This window comes from Schistocerca cancellata, chromosome 9 (genome assembly GCF_023864275.1).
Source record: "Schistocerca cancellata isolate TAMUIC-IGC-003103 chromosome 9, iqSchCanc2.1, whole genome shotgun sequence".
Taxonomy (NCBI): Eukaryota; Metazoa; Arthropoda; class Insecta; order Orthoptera; family Acrididae; genus Schistocerca; species Schistocerca cancellata.
This window is the reverse complement of record NC_064634.1, coordinates 285,881,782-285,897,574: the sequence shown is the minus strand read 5'-3', so window position 1 is coordinate 285,897,574 and position 15,793 is coordinate 285,881,782. Positions and strand designations below refer to the sequence as shown.

Here is a 15,793-nt window from a genome sequence, read left to right as displayed (position 1 = left end):
GTTGCCTTAGACTGCAGTCATGTGTGTGTGAGTTGCCTTTCTGCGCGCGCGCGCGCGTGTGTGCGCGTGTGTGCGTGTGCGTGCGTGTGTGTCGTCTATTTTTGACGAGCCGATAGCTTTATTTGTGTCAGTCTTTTTGTTGTGCCTTTCTGCGACTCAACATCTCTGCTATATGGCGGGTAGCACTTTCATTTTCATAATATTGTTACATTCTATCCTAGACTTTCCATTGTCTAACCGTTAAACCAAAGAACTTAAGCTATATTTCAAGAAAGAAGTCTTGCTTGTCCACGACAGGAATCGGAAGATCTTCGTATAAAAACAGCGACTGATCGCGATGGAAGACCGTAACTTTTGTGCTAACAATTAAGCTTTGTCTTTCCGTTGTTTTTGTGCCAACGATTTTCGGCCTCGCAACGGTTGATTTCCAGGTTTTACAGAGAAGGTCGGAAGACATTTCAGCTCAGATAAGAATCTTTAGGAAGCCGTCACGACAAGGCCCAACTGACTGTAAAATTTTTTAAACTTATTTTAATCGTTTTTCGGCTATCACAGTCGACTATGTGAAGCACCCGCAGAGAACATGCTTTGTAATGAAATAAACCCAACCATGTGCCTAATATGAATGCAGTTTATTTCTCTTATACTTCTCGAAGTTGAAATCTCTATTAAAAATCAGAAATTTCATTTTGAAATAATAACAGTAGAAATCAATATCACTTCGATTTGTTTTTTTGACCATATAACACACTAGCTAAAAACGCCTAAGGTCATACACCCTTGTAGCAACAGTTAAGCTCATTTCACATTTATGCTGAAGTAATCACTGCTGTGTTGCATTTCCACGTTAATTTAACAGGTGATTGCTGATCACAGAAGTATTTAAACAGCAGTATGTTTTATTAACTTAAGTTAATTACCAACAACCACTATACTGTTTCGTCCTCAAATTTCGTAATTAATACCGCGCGCCTTTCCGCGAAATAAACCGAATCAATAATCACTTTTACCCTACGATCTGACGTTATACTTTCAAATCATAATCATGGTCATTGTTGACGTTATAAGCAAGAGAGGCCCCTGCCAGAGACGAAGTACTCGCACCTTCGAAAATTTCTGAAGACAGTGATAAGTAAGGAGTACCATTTCACTACTGAAAATCTAAAATGAAGTTCACAGTATGGTCAGACATTAACCCCAAACAGTTCCTTTGTATGTCTTTCCATTATCTCAAAATATTTCCTGTCTTACCAATTTTTTTCTCATTGAATGAACTTGGCCTTCAGATGACACAGGTCGTGGTCCACAAGAAATTGGTCAGTGAGGAGCCACCAGCTAGATGAAAAAGCATTGCTCCACAAAGGGTGATGGACATTAAAATCCCCAAGGTGGAGGAAGGGAAGTTGGTGAAGGAAGGCAGTTAGGGAAGCAGATATAGGTAATCTGTCAGGAGGGAGACAGAGATTGCGAATCATCACCACAGAGTCCAAGTGGACCCAAATGGCAACTGATTACAATGGTGAATGAAGTGGAATCCATTTTCTAACAATATCCATATGGACCAACGCACAAACGCCACCAGATGCCCTCAAAGGGCCGACAATGTTCCAACAGAATGGAAGGAACTCACGAAGGGCTGGTCAGTTGCATCGGTAAAATGAGAGTCCTGGAGGATGACACAAGCTTCCTAGTAAAAGGCAATAAGGGATTGAAGCTCTGTTAGGTGACAGTAGTTTTCAGCACAGTTCCACTGAATAAGCATGGAGTGGATATCCAAATGAGAGGCGAATGGGCTGGAGCCAACCATGCCACTTGGTCACTGTTTGACATCAACAATGAGAGGGTGACATTCATAAATAAGAAGCCAGACTCAGGTTGCGAGGGAGAGACGACATCTCTGGGGGCATTGGAGAGGGGGCTTGTCATGAGAGTTATGGTTCTTCTTCTTTCTTCTTCTTCTTCTTCTTCTTCTCTTTCATAGATCGAGGAGGGCAGGGCACAGAGGGAGAGCAGGCATCTGCAAGTTCCAGAACCAAAAGAGAACAGGCGACATTGGGGTGCACTGACTGTGTGTCCTGTGGCCCAGTTGTGGTAGCAGGCCTCCATCTTGAGGGACGCCAAGGAGAGGGGGCCTGGAAGGGGACCCGATCACCAGTGGGCGCCAAAGAGGGGGGAAGCTTCTTTGGTCGGGGAGGGGGAGCAGCACCCGGAGTGGAGGGTATGGGAACTGCAGAGGAGAGGAAAGGGAAATGGGACTGGAGTCAGGAAGAAGGAGGAGGAGGCAGGACGGAACAGAGACAAAAGTAGAATTAATTGCCACAGGATGAAGTCGGTCAAATTTCTGATGAATCTCCGTGCAAGATAAACGATCCAGGGATTTATACTCTTGTATCTTTTTTTTTTTCTTATAAGCTGGACAATCTGGTAAGTGTGGAGATGATCTTATCTCCCTCAAATGCCAGAAGAAAGACGCCAGTACCGGTGCGGTAGCCCTTACAATCTTTCTGCACACGCCAAACATTATGAATGCCCTGTGGTTCCAGATTAGCCTGGAGCTCCTCATTAGTTTGAAGGGTGAGGTCCCTATGAAAAATGACTCCGTGGACCATACTCAAAGACTGGTGAGGTGTAATGGACACTGGGACGTCGCCAAGTTGATCACAAGAATGAAGAGCTGCAGACCGTCCATCAGAAAAGTTTTGATCAACAGAGAACCTGAGCTCATCTTAGTAAGAGACTCCACTTCGCCAAACTTGTCTTCGACATTTTCCACAAAAAATAACGTCTGTCTGGTGCTGAATGTATCGCTGTCCGTCTTAGTACAGACCAGCAAGGGCTGTATGGCATGGCAACCATTGCTGGGAGTTCTGATGCTCCAGAATGACAAGCAGCCACTGCCAGGCATACATACGTGGGGAGGCAGCAGCTTAGATATCAGAAGTGACCTTCGTTATTATGCGGCTCACTCAGATGAGAACGTAACAGCACCACCAAACGGAGTGGCTACACGTGCTGGTGACCTTGTGGGGCGGGGGGAAGGTATGGAACGGTAGGAACAGAGGAAGGAAAGTGAGAGAGGAATCCACGCCGTAGAAGCCAGAGAGGGAGTTCTTCCCCAAATGTTTCATGTTAAGCTCAAACCCCATAGGGGGACCAAAAACGTCAAATAGGAAGGCTGAAAGAGAAAGAGGGATAAAACCGTAAGGAATACAGGAAGCCAGGTGGACAGCCAAGTCGACATAAGTAAAGACACCGAGAGAGGGGAAGAAGTGGAAAGCGGGGAAGGAGCGAGGATGGGGAGGGAGGAGCATGGGGAAGGAAGTGCAGCTCTGGAAGGAAGAATAGGTTGCAATAGCGCCACGCACGAACTCACGAAAGAACCGTGAGTCCGTTGGGGAAATAAGAATTCACACCAGCTCAGTCTTTTCTTGAACATCTGCTGTTCCTTCGAGGCGTTGCTAATTAGCCTCTGTTGTTATTATGTACGACGAACCAGCCTGTCTGGCGGAACTATTGAATTTTAATTTGACTTGCTGACATCAAAGTTATGTAGGCCAGAATTACGTACATATTATGTGTGTTTTTCATTAGTTTTGCTCTCCATCTCGGTACCCCCTGTGCATCTATCTTTGGACCGACGCAACAGAGATGTCATGACCTGATCGCAGGTCATGCACAAAAGCTTCAGGGGAAACTAAATAAGCCGAATCAAGTGTTGGGTTACTTTTTACAATTATGTTTATGAACACAGTTTTCATTTACTTTTCACAGATGTTCAATGTGCACTCCACTGGCTGCGCTACGAGCATCCAGATGATAGCAAAACTCATCCCTCACTTTGGCGATCATGTCTGTCTGGAGTTACTGCATTAACTAATGTTGTTACGCGGTGTCGCAGTTGTTAGAAGTGGAGGCACAAAAAGGGGCCTTTTACGAAGCAAAAATAAATAAATAAATAAATAAATAAAAATCGCTTACCGCGACATTAGTGACCTTTGAGGCCTATAGTGCAACACGAGACCAGTTATCTGTACACTCTTTAAAGTATAAGCGGTGTAGTGCTGCGCACTCGACAAAACTCACTCCTTGCAGTTGTAGCTGAGCTGCACCTCTTGAATATGAAAGAGACAGTAGAGGACAGCAAGATATTTAGCCTGTATTTTGCAGATGACCAGACTGTACACTGTACTAGCAGAAGATGAAGATGATCTGACCTATACAATACGAAGAAAATTTAAAAACTAAGATAATAAGGGTGTGAAATAGCAGTGTCCATGTTACTATGTAGTAATGTAATTTTACAAAATTGTTGAGGCTTTCGTGGCCACTTGTTGACAAACTGCCTATTGGCTTCTGTCTCGGGTTCTTCGGCCGACGTTCATCTAATGATTTTTCTGACGTTTCGCCAGCACGAGTGGCTGGCATTGTCAAAGCTTCACCCTCCATTGCCGGTGGTGAACTGGAGGCGAGCTCGCGGCCGCAGACTATATGTACCTGGCGCGCCAACGTCCGAGGGCTTCTCCACGGTCATTTCCGGTGCGGTTCTCCTCTTGCTACCTGCGACGGTCGTTCGCTGCAGTACGGGAAGCCAGGATCCGTTTACCTTAAGGCTTTCCTCCTTCTTGTTGAAACTGTTCGCGTGTTTTTGGATTTCTACAGCTTCTCTGAACAAGCGCGTGTGATAGTGCTTCTCTACAGCCAGAACTTCCGTGTCGGAGAATTTTATTACATGGTCGGTCTCATTCAGTGCGTGCTCTGCCACGGCCGATTTCTCCACCTGCCCCAACCTGCAATGTCGCTTATGCTCTTTGATCCTGGTGTTAATGGATCGTCCAGTCATTCCGACATAAACTTTTCCGCATGTGCAAGGTATACGGTATATTCCCGACATTGCAAGTGGGTCTCTTTTCTCCTTCGCCGATCTAAGACACTCTTTGATCTTCCTTGTCGGTTTGAAAATCGTCTTTACGCCGTGTTTGCGCAATATACGGCCGATTCTGTCCGTCACTCTGGGAATGTATGGCAGAAAGGCCGTACCCGACAGTTCTTTTTCTGGTTCCTTACTTCGCCGAGTGTTTGGCTCTGTTACACTTCTAATGTAATTTGTGGAGTACCCATTGCTCCTCAGAACAGTTTCCAGGTGTTGCATTTCTCGTTTGAGGTGTTGAGGCTCACATATTCGTCCTGCTCTCTTTACGAGCGTACTAATCATGCCTCTTTTTTGGCTCGGGTGGTGGTTTGACAGTTTGTGCAGGTATCGGTCCGTGTGTGTCGGTTTTCGGCGAAAACCTGGGACACAGCGTGTATCGAAAACCGACACACACGGACCGATACCTGCACAAACTGTCAAACCACCACCCGAGCCAAAAAAGAGGCATGATTAGTACGCTCGTAAAGAGAGCAGGACGAATATGTGAGCCTCAACACCTCAAACGAGAAATGCAACACCTGGAAACTGTTCTGAGGAGCAATGGGTACTCCACAAATTACATTAGAAGTGTAACAGAGCCAAACACTCGGCGAAGTAAGGAACCAGAAAAAGAACTGTCGGGTACGGCCTTTCTGCCATACATTCCCAGAGTGACGGACAGAATCGGCCGTATATTGCGCAAACACGGCGTAAAGACGATTTTCAAACCGACAAGGAAGATCAAAGAGTGTCTTAGATCGGCGAAGGAGAAAAGAGACCCACTTGCAATGTCGGGAATATACCGTATACCTTGCACATGCGGAAAAGTTTATGTCGGAATGACTGGACGATCCATTAACACCAGGATCAAAGAGCATAAGCGACATTGCAGGTTGGGGCAGGTGGAGAAATCGGCCGTGGCAGAGCACGCACTGAATGAGACCGACCATGTAATAAAATTCTCCGACACGGAAGTTCTGGCTGTAGAGAAGCACTATCACACGCGCTTGTTCAGAGAAGCTGTAGAAATCCAAAAACACGCGAACAGTTTCAACAAGAAGGAGGAAAGCCTTAAGGTAAACGGATCCTGGCTTCCCGTACTGCAGCGAACGACCGTCGCAGGTAGCAAGAGGAGAACCGCACCGGAAATGACCGCGGAGAAGCCCTCGGACGTTGGCGCGCCAGGTACATATAGTCTGCGGCCGCGAGCTCGCCTCCAGTTCACCACCGGCAATGGAGGGTGAAGCTTTGACAATGCCAGCCACTCGTGCTGGCGAAACGTCAGAAAAATCATTAGATGAACGTCGGCCGAAGAACCCGAGACAGAAGCCAAGGCAGTTTGTTAATGTAATTTTGTTGGACGTTACCTCCGCTCGTTGTATGAAAGTAAATTGTCGTTGTAGCCTTCAGTCCAGAGGCTCGTTTGATGCAGCTCTCCGTGCTACTATATTCTATGCAAGCTTCTTCATTTCCGGGTAACTACTGCAACCTACATCCTTCTGAATCTGCTTAGTGTATTCATCTCTTGGTCTCCCTCCACTTCGGACGTGCTTGCATGGTGGAAGAAATACTGCGCTGTACATCTTAATAACATACCCACTGCTACTTCTTATTTATTCGCCTATACCAGGCCGTCTGCTCAAAAAATGTATGCTTCCTGAACGGGAATAGAGGTAACGTACGAGGGGTGGCTCTGAGCACCATGGGACTTAACATCTGAGGTCATCAGTCCCCTAGAACTTAGAACTACTTAAGCCTATCTAACCTAAGGACATCACACACATCCATGCCCGATGCAGGATTCGAACCTGCGACCGTAGCAGTCGCGCGGTTCCGGACTGCAGCGCCTAAACCGCGTGGCCAGTAACGTACGAATGTATGTTGTGACACCACATTTGGAAATTTCGGTCTGACCATGATTCATGCACGGATAACCGAAGCGGTTATGGCAACCGTTCTCGTAACCCGGGAAATCTGGGTTCGAGGCCAGGTCCGGCACAAATTTTCACTGACGTTATTCCAATAATCAGCCGATGGTGGTTCATATCCGGAACTGCGTATACATTTCCTGTACAGTAATGGTGGCCTGAAGACGAGCATGAAGAAGTGTGCGTACCTGGCCGTTTGAAACGGAAAAGGTAAATGATTTGGAGGCAGATGGATCAGTAATTGTACGTGTGGAAAAGGCAGAATATCTTGGGCTATTATGTAAAACACAGGGCACAAGTAATGATGAAATCACTGGTAAATTTAATAAAGGACGAGCTTAAGAAGGCTTGCCACTGAGATGGATTATTTAAGACGAAGCTCAAGCAGTCCTAGGATGGATAGCATAAGGAATCACGTAATCCAACAAAGGAAGAACATGAATTGGAATATCTGTGACATAATCCAAGAAAGACAGCTGATATGGTTTGGTCATGTGAATAGGATGAATGAAGGCAAGATACCAAGTATTATATTACGATGGATACCATCCCAGTGGAAGGAAGTGGGTCGGCTATGACGCAACTGGCAAAGTGATGTGGAGGAAGCAATGCCAACAAGGAATATGAACGTTGAGGAAAGTCAAGACAGAAGAAGATTGCGACCGAGGGAGGAAAAGCGGCTCCAGCCAAAGATAAAACGCAAGAAGAAGATGCAGAAGAAGAAGTAGGAGAAGAATCGGGAAACGCAAACGCCTTTTGTTGCAATGGACAAGCGAGCAGGCTAGTTGCAGAATAGAGATCCTACGGGAAGCCACATGAATCGGCAAAACTGGCGCCGTTGTAGTAAACTTTCAGTTTCGATCCGTAAGTTAATGTTTACTCCTCTTTTATATCTTTGTTCAGATAGAAGATATAATTTTTTGGAAACACACTTTATTATTGATCACGTTAACGTCAACGTAGGCAGAGCGGGTTTGAGAAGACGCAGGACCCGTAGAAATCAGTAACCGCGGAGTCCCTACGCAGCAATACCAACTCATATTTTTATACCTGTTATTTTACTTACAGCATTCGAAATGTGGTGTTACAGAAGAATGCTGAAGATTAGATGGTTAGATCACGTAATTAATGAGGAGGTGCTGAACAGAATTGGAGAATGGGGAATTTGTGGCACAAATTGACTAGAAGAAGGAACCGGATGGTAGCACACGTTCTGAGGCATCAAGGGATCACCAATTTAGTATTAGAGGGAAAGTGGAGGGTGAAAAAAGATGTTCAAATGTGTGTGAAATCTTATGGGACTCAACTGCCAAGGTCATCATTTCCTAAGCTTACACAATACTTAACCTAAATTATACTAAGGACAAACACACACACCCATGCCCGAGGGAGGACTCGAACCTCCGCCGGGACCAGCCGCACAGTCCATGACTGCAGCGCCCAAGACCGTTCGGCTAATCCCGCGTGGCGTGGGGGTTGAAAATCGTAGAGGGAGACCAAGAGATGAATACATTAAGCAGATTCGGGATGTAGGTTGCAGTAGTTACTCGGAGATGAAGAAGCTTGCATAGGATACAGTAGCATGGAGAGTTGCATCAAACCAGTCTCTGGACTGAAGACCACCACCACCACAACAACAACAACAACAACAACAACAACATATGCAACAGAGACACCGATTTCAATTCGCGTCGTGCGGCCATAATCACGTCGGTAACGTTTCACGTGAATCACCTGAGTACAAATGACAGCTCCGACAATGTATTGCACTTGTACATCTTGTGTACGCGATACTACCGTCATCTGCATAGATGCATATCACTATCCCATGACTTCCGTCGCCTCAGAGATTTTATGTTCAAAATGTTCAAAAGGCTCTGAGCACTATGGGACTTAACATCTATGGTCATCAGTACCCTAGAACTTAGAACTACTTAAACCTAACTAATCTAAGGACATCACACCACACCCAGTCATCACGATGCAGAGAAAATCCCTGACCCCGCCGGAAATCGAACCCGGGAACCCGGGCGCGGGAAGCGAGAACGCTACCGCACGACACGAGCTGCGGACAACGAGATTTTACTTTCATACAACGAGCGGAGATAACGTCCAACAAAATTAGATTAACGAATTTAATAATTAATAGATGTTATAAACTTTGATCACTCAAACATTATTTTATATACGGAGTTCTACAAAACTATGGAAACACAGCACGAAATACGTGCTTGAACATGAAAAATGCACGTGCTAGTCAAGCTCGCAGGTTGCGTTTTTGTATTTGATCACGAACGGCACCTGACCAACGTCCTTAATACGTTGAAAGTTTCAATAGTGGTAGGAACAATGTTCTGTGCAGTTGTGAGCGCATTATGTCGGAGCTAAGTAACTTCGTACGTGGGAATATTGTTGGTGCTGGTACGGTAGGTGCTTCCATAACCAATGTGGCCGACGTGTTTGGTGTTTCAACAGGTACCGTATCGAACATTTATACAGCAGTCACGATAGAGGAAAAACATCATCCGGGCTAAGTTCCAATGCGGTCTGAAGTGTGTGTTGAGTGATCGCGACGGAAGAGGACTGTGGTGCAAAAGGTGAGGACGACAGCTGCGAAACTCACTACAGAACCGAATTTCGCACTCACGAACGCTGTCAGCACCAAAACAACACGAACAGGTCTGCAAAAACATGGAATTATAGTGGGAGCCGGAATTCTAGAACGACACATTAGTGATGTAAATGCCCGTAGCAGGAGAACATGCTGCGAAGCCATAAAAACTGAACTATTGCGCAATGGATGATTGTCACTTGGTCGGATGAGTTTTGCTGCATACTGCTCCGAGCGTCTGGGCGAGTTTACGACCTGAGAGTGAAATTTGGCGAGAGTTCGGTGACTATTGGGGCAGCTACAACGAGGTATTCCATGGGACACATGTATACTCTGCAACGCTGCGTTACTGACAAGGATGATGCGACCAGTTTGGATGATGAGGTGCAGCCCGTGATACAAAGTGTGTTCTCCAGTGGCAATTATGTGTTCCAAGATGACAGGCTCCACTTCACACATCTATCATCATCCAGCACTGGTTTTTAGAGCACAAGGATGAATTGTCGCATCCTGCCTGGCCACCATAGTCACCAGATTTCAATATTATTGAGCTATTGTGGTCTACATTGGAGAGAAGGTTCTCGTCGGTCGCAGGATCGAACCCAGCCACGGTTTAAATTTTGATTAAAAGACATCAGCAATGGCGGCCGAAGACTTCCGCCATAAGAAGCCACCTCAATGTGCCAACGGCTTTGTCAAAGAGGGCGAAGGATCAGACAGAGGTGGTAAACTGCCACTGAAGGCAGAATAATGAGAAAGAATTAGTGAAATCTGGTTTCGCAGGATAGAGTGGATCAGGGTATGGTTGTGGATGGGGCCGTAATCAGTTACTCTCAGTTACACAAAACACACAAACTTTTGTATTCCTAAGAACCACTTAATTAAACATTGACTTAAAAGGATCAAAATAAAACAATATAGCTGAAGGCCTAGTTGAGAAAACTTGAGATACGTCCTGAGCTGAAGGCCCAGAACCACAACAAAACAAGAACGGCTGAAGACCTGAACACAAGTTATAAAAAAATTGCTGTAAAGAAAACTCACAGCTGAAGGCCTTAATTAAAAATATTTCACGTAAATACTTAGCTGAAGACCACACACAAGACATTGAACAACTCAAGGCTTAGGGCCTGGATAACAAGGATTTCAGATAGAGTAATTGAAAAAAAATTCTTTTTAAACAAATGAATATCAAAATTTTAATTTAAGACAGCAGTAGGCCTTATCTTAAAAATATTTCACGTAAAAGCTCGGCTGAAGGCCACACACTGGATATTGAACAACTCAGGGCCTAAGGTCTGGACAACAAGAATTTCAGATAGAACAAACTTTCCAAATTTAGTTTTTATACAAATCTGTCTTCACATTTTAATTCAAGTCCGCTGAAGGCCTTCTTTTAAAATTAAAACAAACTAAATTAATAGACGACTGAAGGCCTTGCACAGTACTTAAGACTAAAATGAAAATCACAATCTAAAACCAACAGAACAGTGGTGCTCAGAAGTGTTCCAAGGGTCGGCCTGAGGAGATAGCTCTAACATAAGTTGAGGTGAGTCAGGTAACCAAGAGTAAAGTTAAATAATAGGATGGCAACCGGACCCAGGGACAGCTGAAGGGCCAATCAACAACCTAATCAATTCCCTTCCACCCGACCAATGGCACGACAACGGAAAGTATCAGCCAGCAGCACTATGTCTTCAAAATTGGCGTCTAAATATAACCAAGGCAAAATAACGACTCTAAGAAGAAAATATGAACTAACAACTAAAAGGCTATCGAACTACACACCACGCCAAACAGCATCAACATGGCGAGGAAAAACACACTGCCAGAAAACTACACTAATGACCAGGGCAGGTTACTGGGGCGTTAACGGCCACAAGGCAGAAAATACCGCTGGTGCACTTCACTGATAAGTAACAACCTATTTAACAGTTAAAGACCATACAGGAAGCCAGCTGCAAAATTTCGCCGACTCGAACACAGCATAAGTTGCTGCTAGCCGGAACGGCCCTGGAAGCTACAACTGACAATGAATGAAGAGATGTCACAGCAGTTGACGCTTCATAACAGGTTAACTGATCACTCAACTTCAGAGCTCATGTTCGGTGGGCAACGAACTTGTAGCTCTCACAGCTAGCACCTCACACAATTCGACTGCGCATGCACGCCGCCAGCGGTGCCGGCCTGACCTCGCGCCACGGAGACTTTCTCCCTCCTCTGTCCCAACCGACCGACTACATGCTGTACATGCTGCACACAGACAGCATTAAAATAACTGTGGAACAAGGACGAATCACAAGTCGACACATATGGAGAACCCAGGAGCGGTCGGTGGCCAAATACACGTCGTCCAGTGAGATGACCAACCGAATGACCAACCAAGGTCGTCCTCACTGAAATCATATGTGTCGGCAACGGTTGGGCGAGTCACCGCTGTGCTGACGTCACTGCTGCTCCGTCCCGACTCATCTCGCGATACATGACGATCCAGAAATACTAGCGGTCGCTCCAAAGATAGTACGACAGTGCTTTTATCGATAATCGCTGCTGCTGCCACTCACGGGCAGGAAAGCCAGCAACTTAGCGATGCTAGTAAATCGAATAAGGGGCCGGCCTGAGTGGCCGGCCGGTTCTGGGCGCTACAGTCTGGAACCGCGTGACCGCTACGGTCGCAGGTTCGTATCCTTCCTCGGGCATGGGTGTGTGTGATCTCCTTAGGTTAATTAGGTTTAAGTAGTTCTACGTTCTAGGGGACTGATGACCTCAGAAATTAAGTCCTATAGTGCTCAGAGCCATTTGAACCAAATCGAATAAGAAACGGGACGGCACTACCGCGAAGACAAGATGTCAAGCTATAAACGGCACAAACACGAGCCGCGCATGGCTCAATTAGCAATGATCAACAACATGAGGATGCAGAAGAAAATGGAAACCACTCCATTAAACACAAAAAATGTGGTCTGTAATTGGAAAAGTGTCATGACGATCTTTCCATTCGCAAAAGATTCCGGACTAGTCCCCCATTCCGATCTTTGGGAGGGGACTGTCAAGGGGGAGGTGGCTATGTGAAAGAGACTGAATAACTAACGAAAGGGTAACGTTCTCCATGTCGGAGCTTGGAGTATCAAAAGTTGGGATGTGACAGGGAAGCTAGAAAATCTGAAAGGGGAAATGCAAAGACGCAATATAGTTAAAATGGAGTCAGTGAATAGCCGTGCAGTCTAAGGCGTTGCAGTCATGGACTATGCGGCTGTTCCCGGTGGAGGTTCGAGTCCTCCCTCGGGCATGGGTGCGTGTGTGTGTTTGTCCTTAGGATAATTTAGGTTAAGTAGTGTGTAAGCTTTGGGACAGATGACCTTAGCAGTTAAGTCCCATAAGATTTCACACACATTTGAAACTTTTTTTGAGTCAGTGAAATGAAATGGAAAGAAGACAAGGATTTTTGGTCAGATGAGTGTACGGTAGTATCAAAAGCGGCAGAAAATGGCGTAACGCGAGTAGGGATCCTTATGAATAGGAAAGTGGCGCAGAGAGTGAGTTAATGTGAACATTTCAGTGGTAGAGTTGTTGATATCTACCGTTTTGAGCCTCATTCGGATAATTCCTTCGTTGTGTGCCTTTTTTTCTCTTAGAGTGTAATATGTAAGATGTGGCGTATCAAAAAGCGGAATTACGACTGTAGTATTTTTCAGATGTTGGAAAATACACACAATGTCAGAGAAACTGAAGAGGAATTCCGCCTTATGCAAGACACAGTTTTTGTTGTTTTGTTTTCACCCACTTTGGGCACTTTTTGTGCTGTTTTCAGTTGGCTTATTCGTTTATTTTCTTCCCCACACGACGCTACTGTGTATGTTGTTAGGCTTAGAACTACTGCACAGTTTACAGCTTGTCATAGTTTTTGATGTAGTGCTTTTTCCCTTTTTTGTCGTGGTAACACGCTTGATTATTTCGCTGTTGTCGTTAAACATGCATTTTTTTATGAGCTGTTCGCCTGACACAGAGCTCTGCCGCCATTACACAAAATGATTACAGTTTAGAGTCAGTGATATACAGGGCTATTACAAATGATTGAAGCGATTTCATAAATTCACTGTAGCTCCATTCATTGACATATGGTCACGACACACTACAGATACGTAGAAAAACTAACAAAGTTTTGTTCGGCTGAAGCCGCACTTCAGGTTTCTGCCGCCAGAGCGCTCGAGAGCGCAGTGAGACAAAATGGCGACAGGAATCGAGAAAGCGTATGTCGTGCTTGAAATGCACTCACATCAGTCAGTCATAACAGTGCAACGACACTTCAGGACGAAGTTCAACAAAGATCCACCAACTGATAACTCCATTCGGCGATGGTATGCGCAGTTTAAAGCTTCTGGATGCCTCTGTAAGGGGAAATCAACGGGTCGGCCTGCAGTGAGCGAAGAAACGGTTGAACGCGTGCGGGCAAGTTTCACGCGTAGCCCGCGGAAGTCGACGAATAAAGCAAGCAGGGAGCTAAACGTACCACAGCCGACGGTTTGGAAAATCTTACGGAAAAGGCTAAAGCAGAAGCCTTACCGTTTACAATTGCTACAAGCCCTGACACCCGATTACAAAGTCAAACGCTTTGAATTTTCGGCGCGGTTGCAACAGCTCATGGAAGAGGATGCGTTTTCAGTGATGAAGCAACTTTTTTCTTAATGGTGAAGGGAACAGACACAATGTGCGAATCTGGGCGGTAGAGAATCAGCACGCATTCGTGCAGCAAATTCGCAATTCACCAAAAGTTAACGTGTTTTGTGCAATCTCACGGTATAAAGTTTACGGCCCCTTTTTTTTCTGCGAAAAAAAAACGTTATAGGACACGTGTATCTGGACATGCTGGAAAATAGGCTCATGCCACAACTGGAGACCGACAGCGCCGACTTCATCTTTCAACAGGATGGTGCTCCACCGCACTTCCATCATGATGTTCGTCATTTCTTAAACAGGAGATTGGAAAACCGATGGATCGGTCGTGGTGGAGATCATGATCAGCAATTCATGTCATGGCCTTCACGCTCTCCCGACTCAACCTCATGCATTTCTTTCTGTGGGGTTATGTGAAAGATTCAGTGTTTAAACCTCCTCTACCAAGAAACGTGCCAGAACTGCGAGCTCGCATCAACGATGCTTTCGAACTCATTGATGGGGACATGCTGCGCCGAGTGTGGGAGGAACTTGATTATCGGCTTGATGTCTGCCGAATCACTAAAGGGGCACATATCGAACATTTGTGAATGCCTAAAAAAAGTTTTTGAGTTTTTGTATGTGTGTGCAAAGCATTGTGAAAATATCTCAAATAATAAAGTTACTGTAGAGCTGTGAAATCGCTTCAATCATTTGTAATAACCCTGTATTATATTGAATGGTTTGTAAGTACCAGTAGAATACACATTTAACTGTCGACAGTATAAGTATTTCTAAGTGAAATACTGCCGATGCTTACTTTTCCCCCGAGAGGTAGAGCAGTGAGCCGGCGGCCTCCCAGGTAGCGCCTGTGTTGCTACTAGGGGGGGGGGGGGGGGGAGGGTGGAGGGGTTGGGGTTGGATCATCTCTGAAAGCAGGTAGAGCAGCATACAAGAAAGTGGTTGTCGGCGATTGGAGTTGGTCGCACAGTAGCAATGTTGCGGCTGCAGCGCTGCTAATGGACTGGATCGATAGCGTCTGAAATTACTGCCGTATCCCGGAGGAACGGACGCGGTTACTAACGATGTCCCTCGGCCACTGCCGCTGTCCGAGTAAATCCTTCGCCTTTCACTGACCGCTGTGCGCCGCATCTTGACCGGCGCGCGTAAGGTAAGCCTCAGGATGTTGTCAGCAACTCGGTGGCGCTGTGGTGATGCGTCGGTTTTTCCAGAAAGACAGACTGCGATGTAGTTCATAGTATCATGAGCTCTAAAAGGTAAGGCATATTTTCCCGCTTCATCCGTACAGGGTAAGTAAAGGAAACTTTTTATTTGTACTTTTTTATTTTCATAATGACCAACTAGGATCACGTAACAACCTCAGTGTCTCTTCTTGCTCTATTGCTTCCTATTTTTCCAGTAAATCCTAACCTCGCATGTGGTCTCTTGCTCTCTCTGTGGATGTTGTTCCCAATTTCGTATTTCTCTTCCCATGAATCCCTTCTAACTTCAGTAATTTATTTTTAAAACGGTTCCTTTCTGTAATTTCCGATCATTCTTTCTGAAATCCACACTTTTGCCAATTTGTTTCTCCAAATATAGAAGAATATTAGTTTCGTTAGCCCGTTCTCACTCTTTCCTGACAGGCGTCAAAAGAAGATTATCTTCCGCTTTGCCATTATTTGTGATTTT

General features: G+C 45.4%; 1 protein-coding gene across 1 annotated transcript in view; it reads right to left on the bottom strand.

Annotated features, from left to right (window-relative positions):
* The window catches only part of LOC126101356 (tachykinin-like peptides receptor 99D), a 474,069-nt gene extending 458,816 nt beyond the window's left edge, over positions 1-15,253 (bottom strand). The window contains exon 1 of the mRNA XM_049912024.1: positions 15,186-15,253. Within this exon, the coding sequence (XP_049767981.1) occupies positions 15,186-15,253 (68 nt within the window). The remainder of the gene's footprint in view (positions 1-15,185) is intronic.
* Positions 15,254-15,793: the final 540 nt, after the last annotated feature.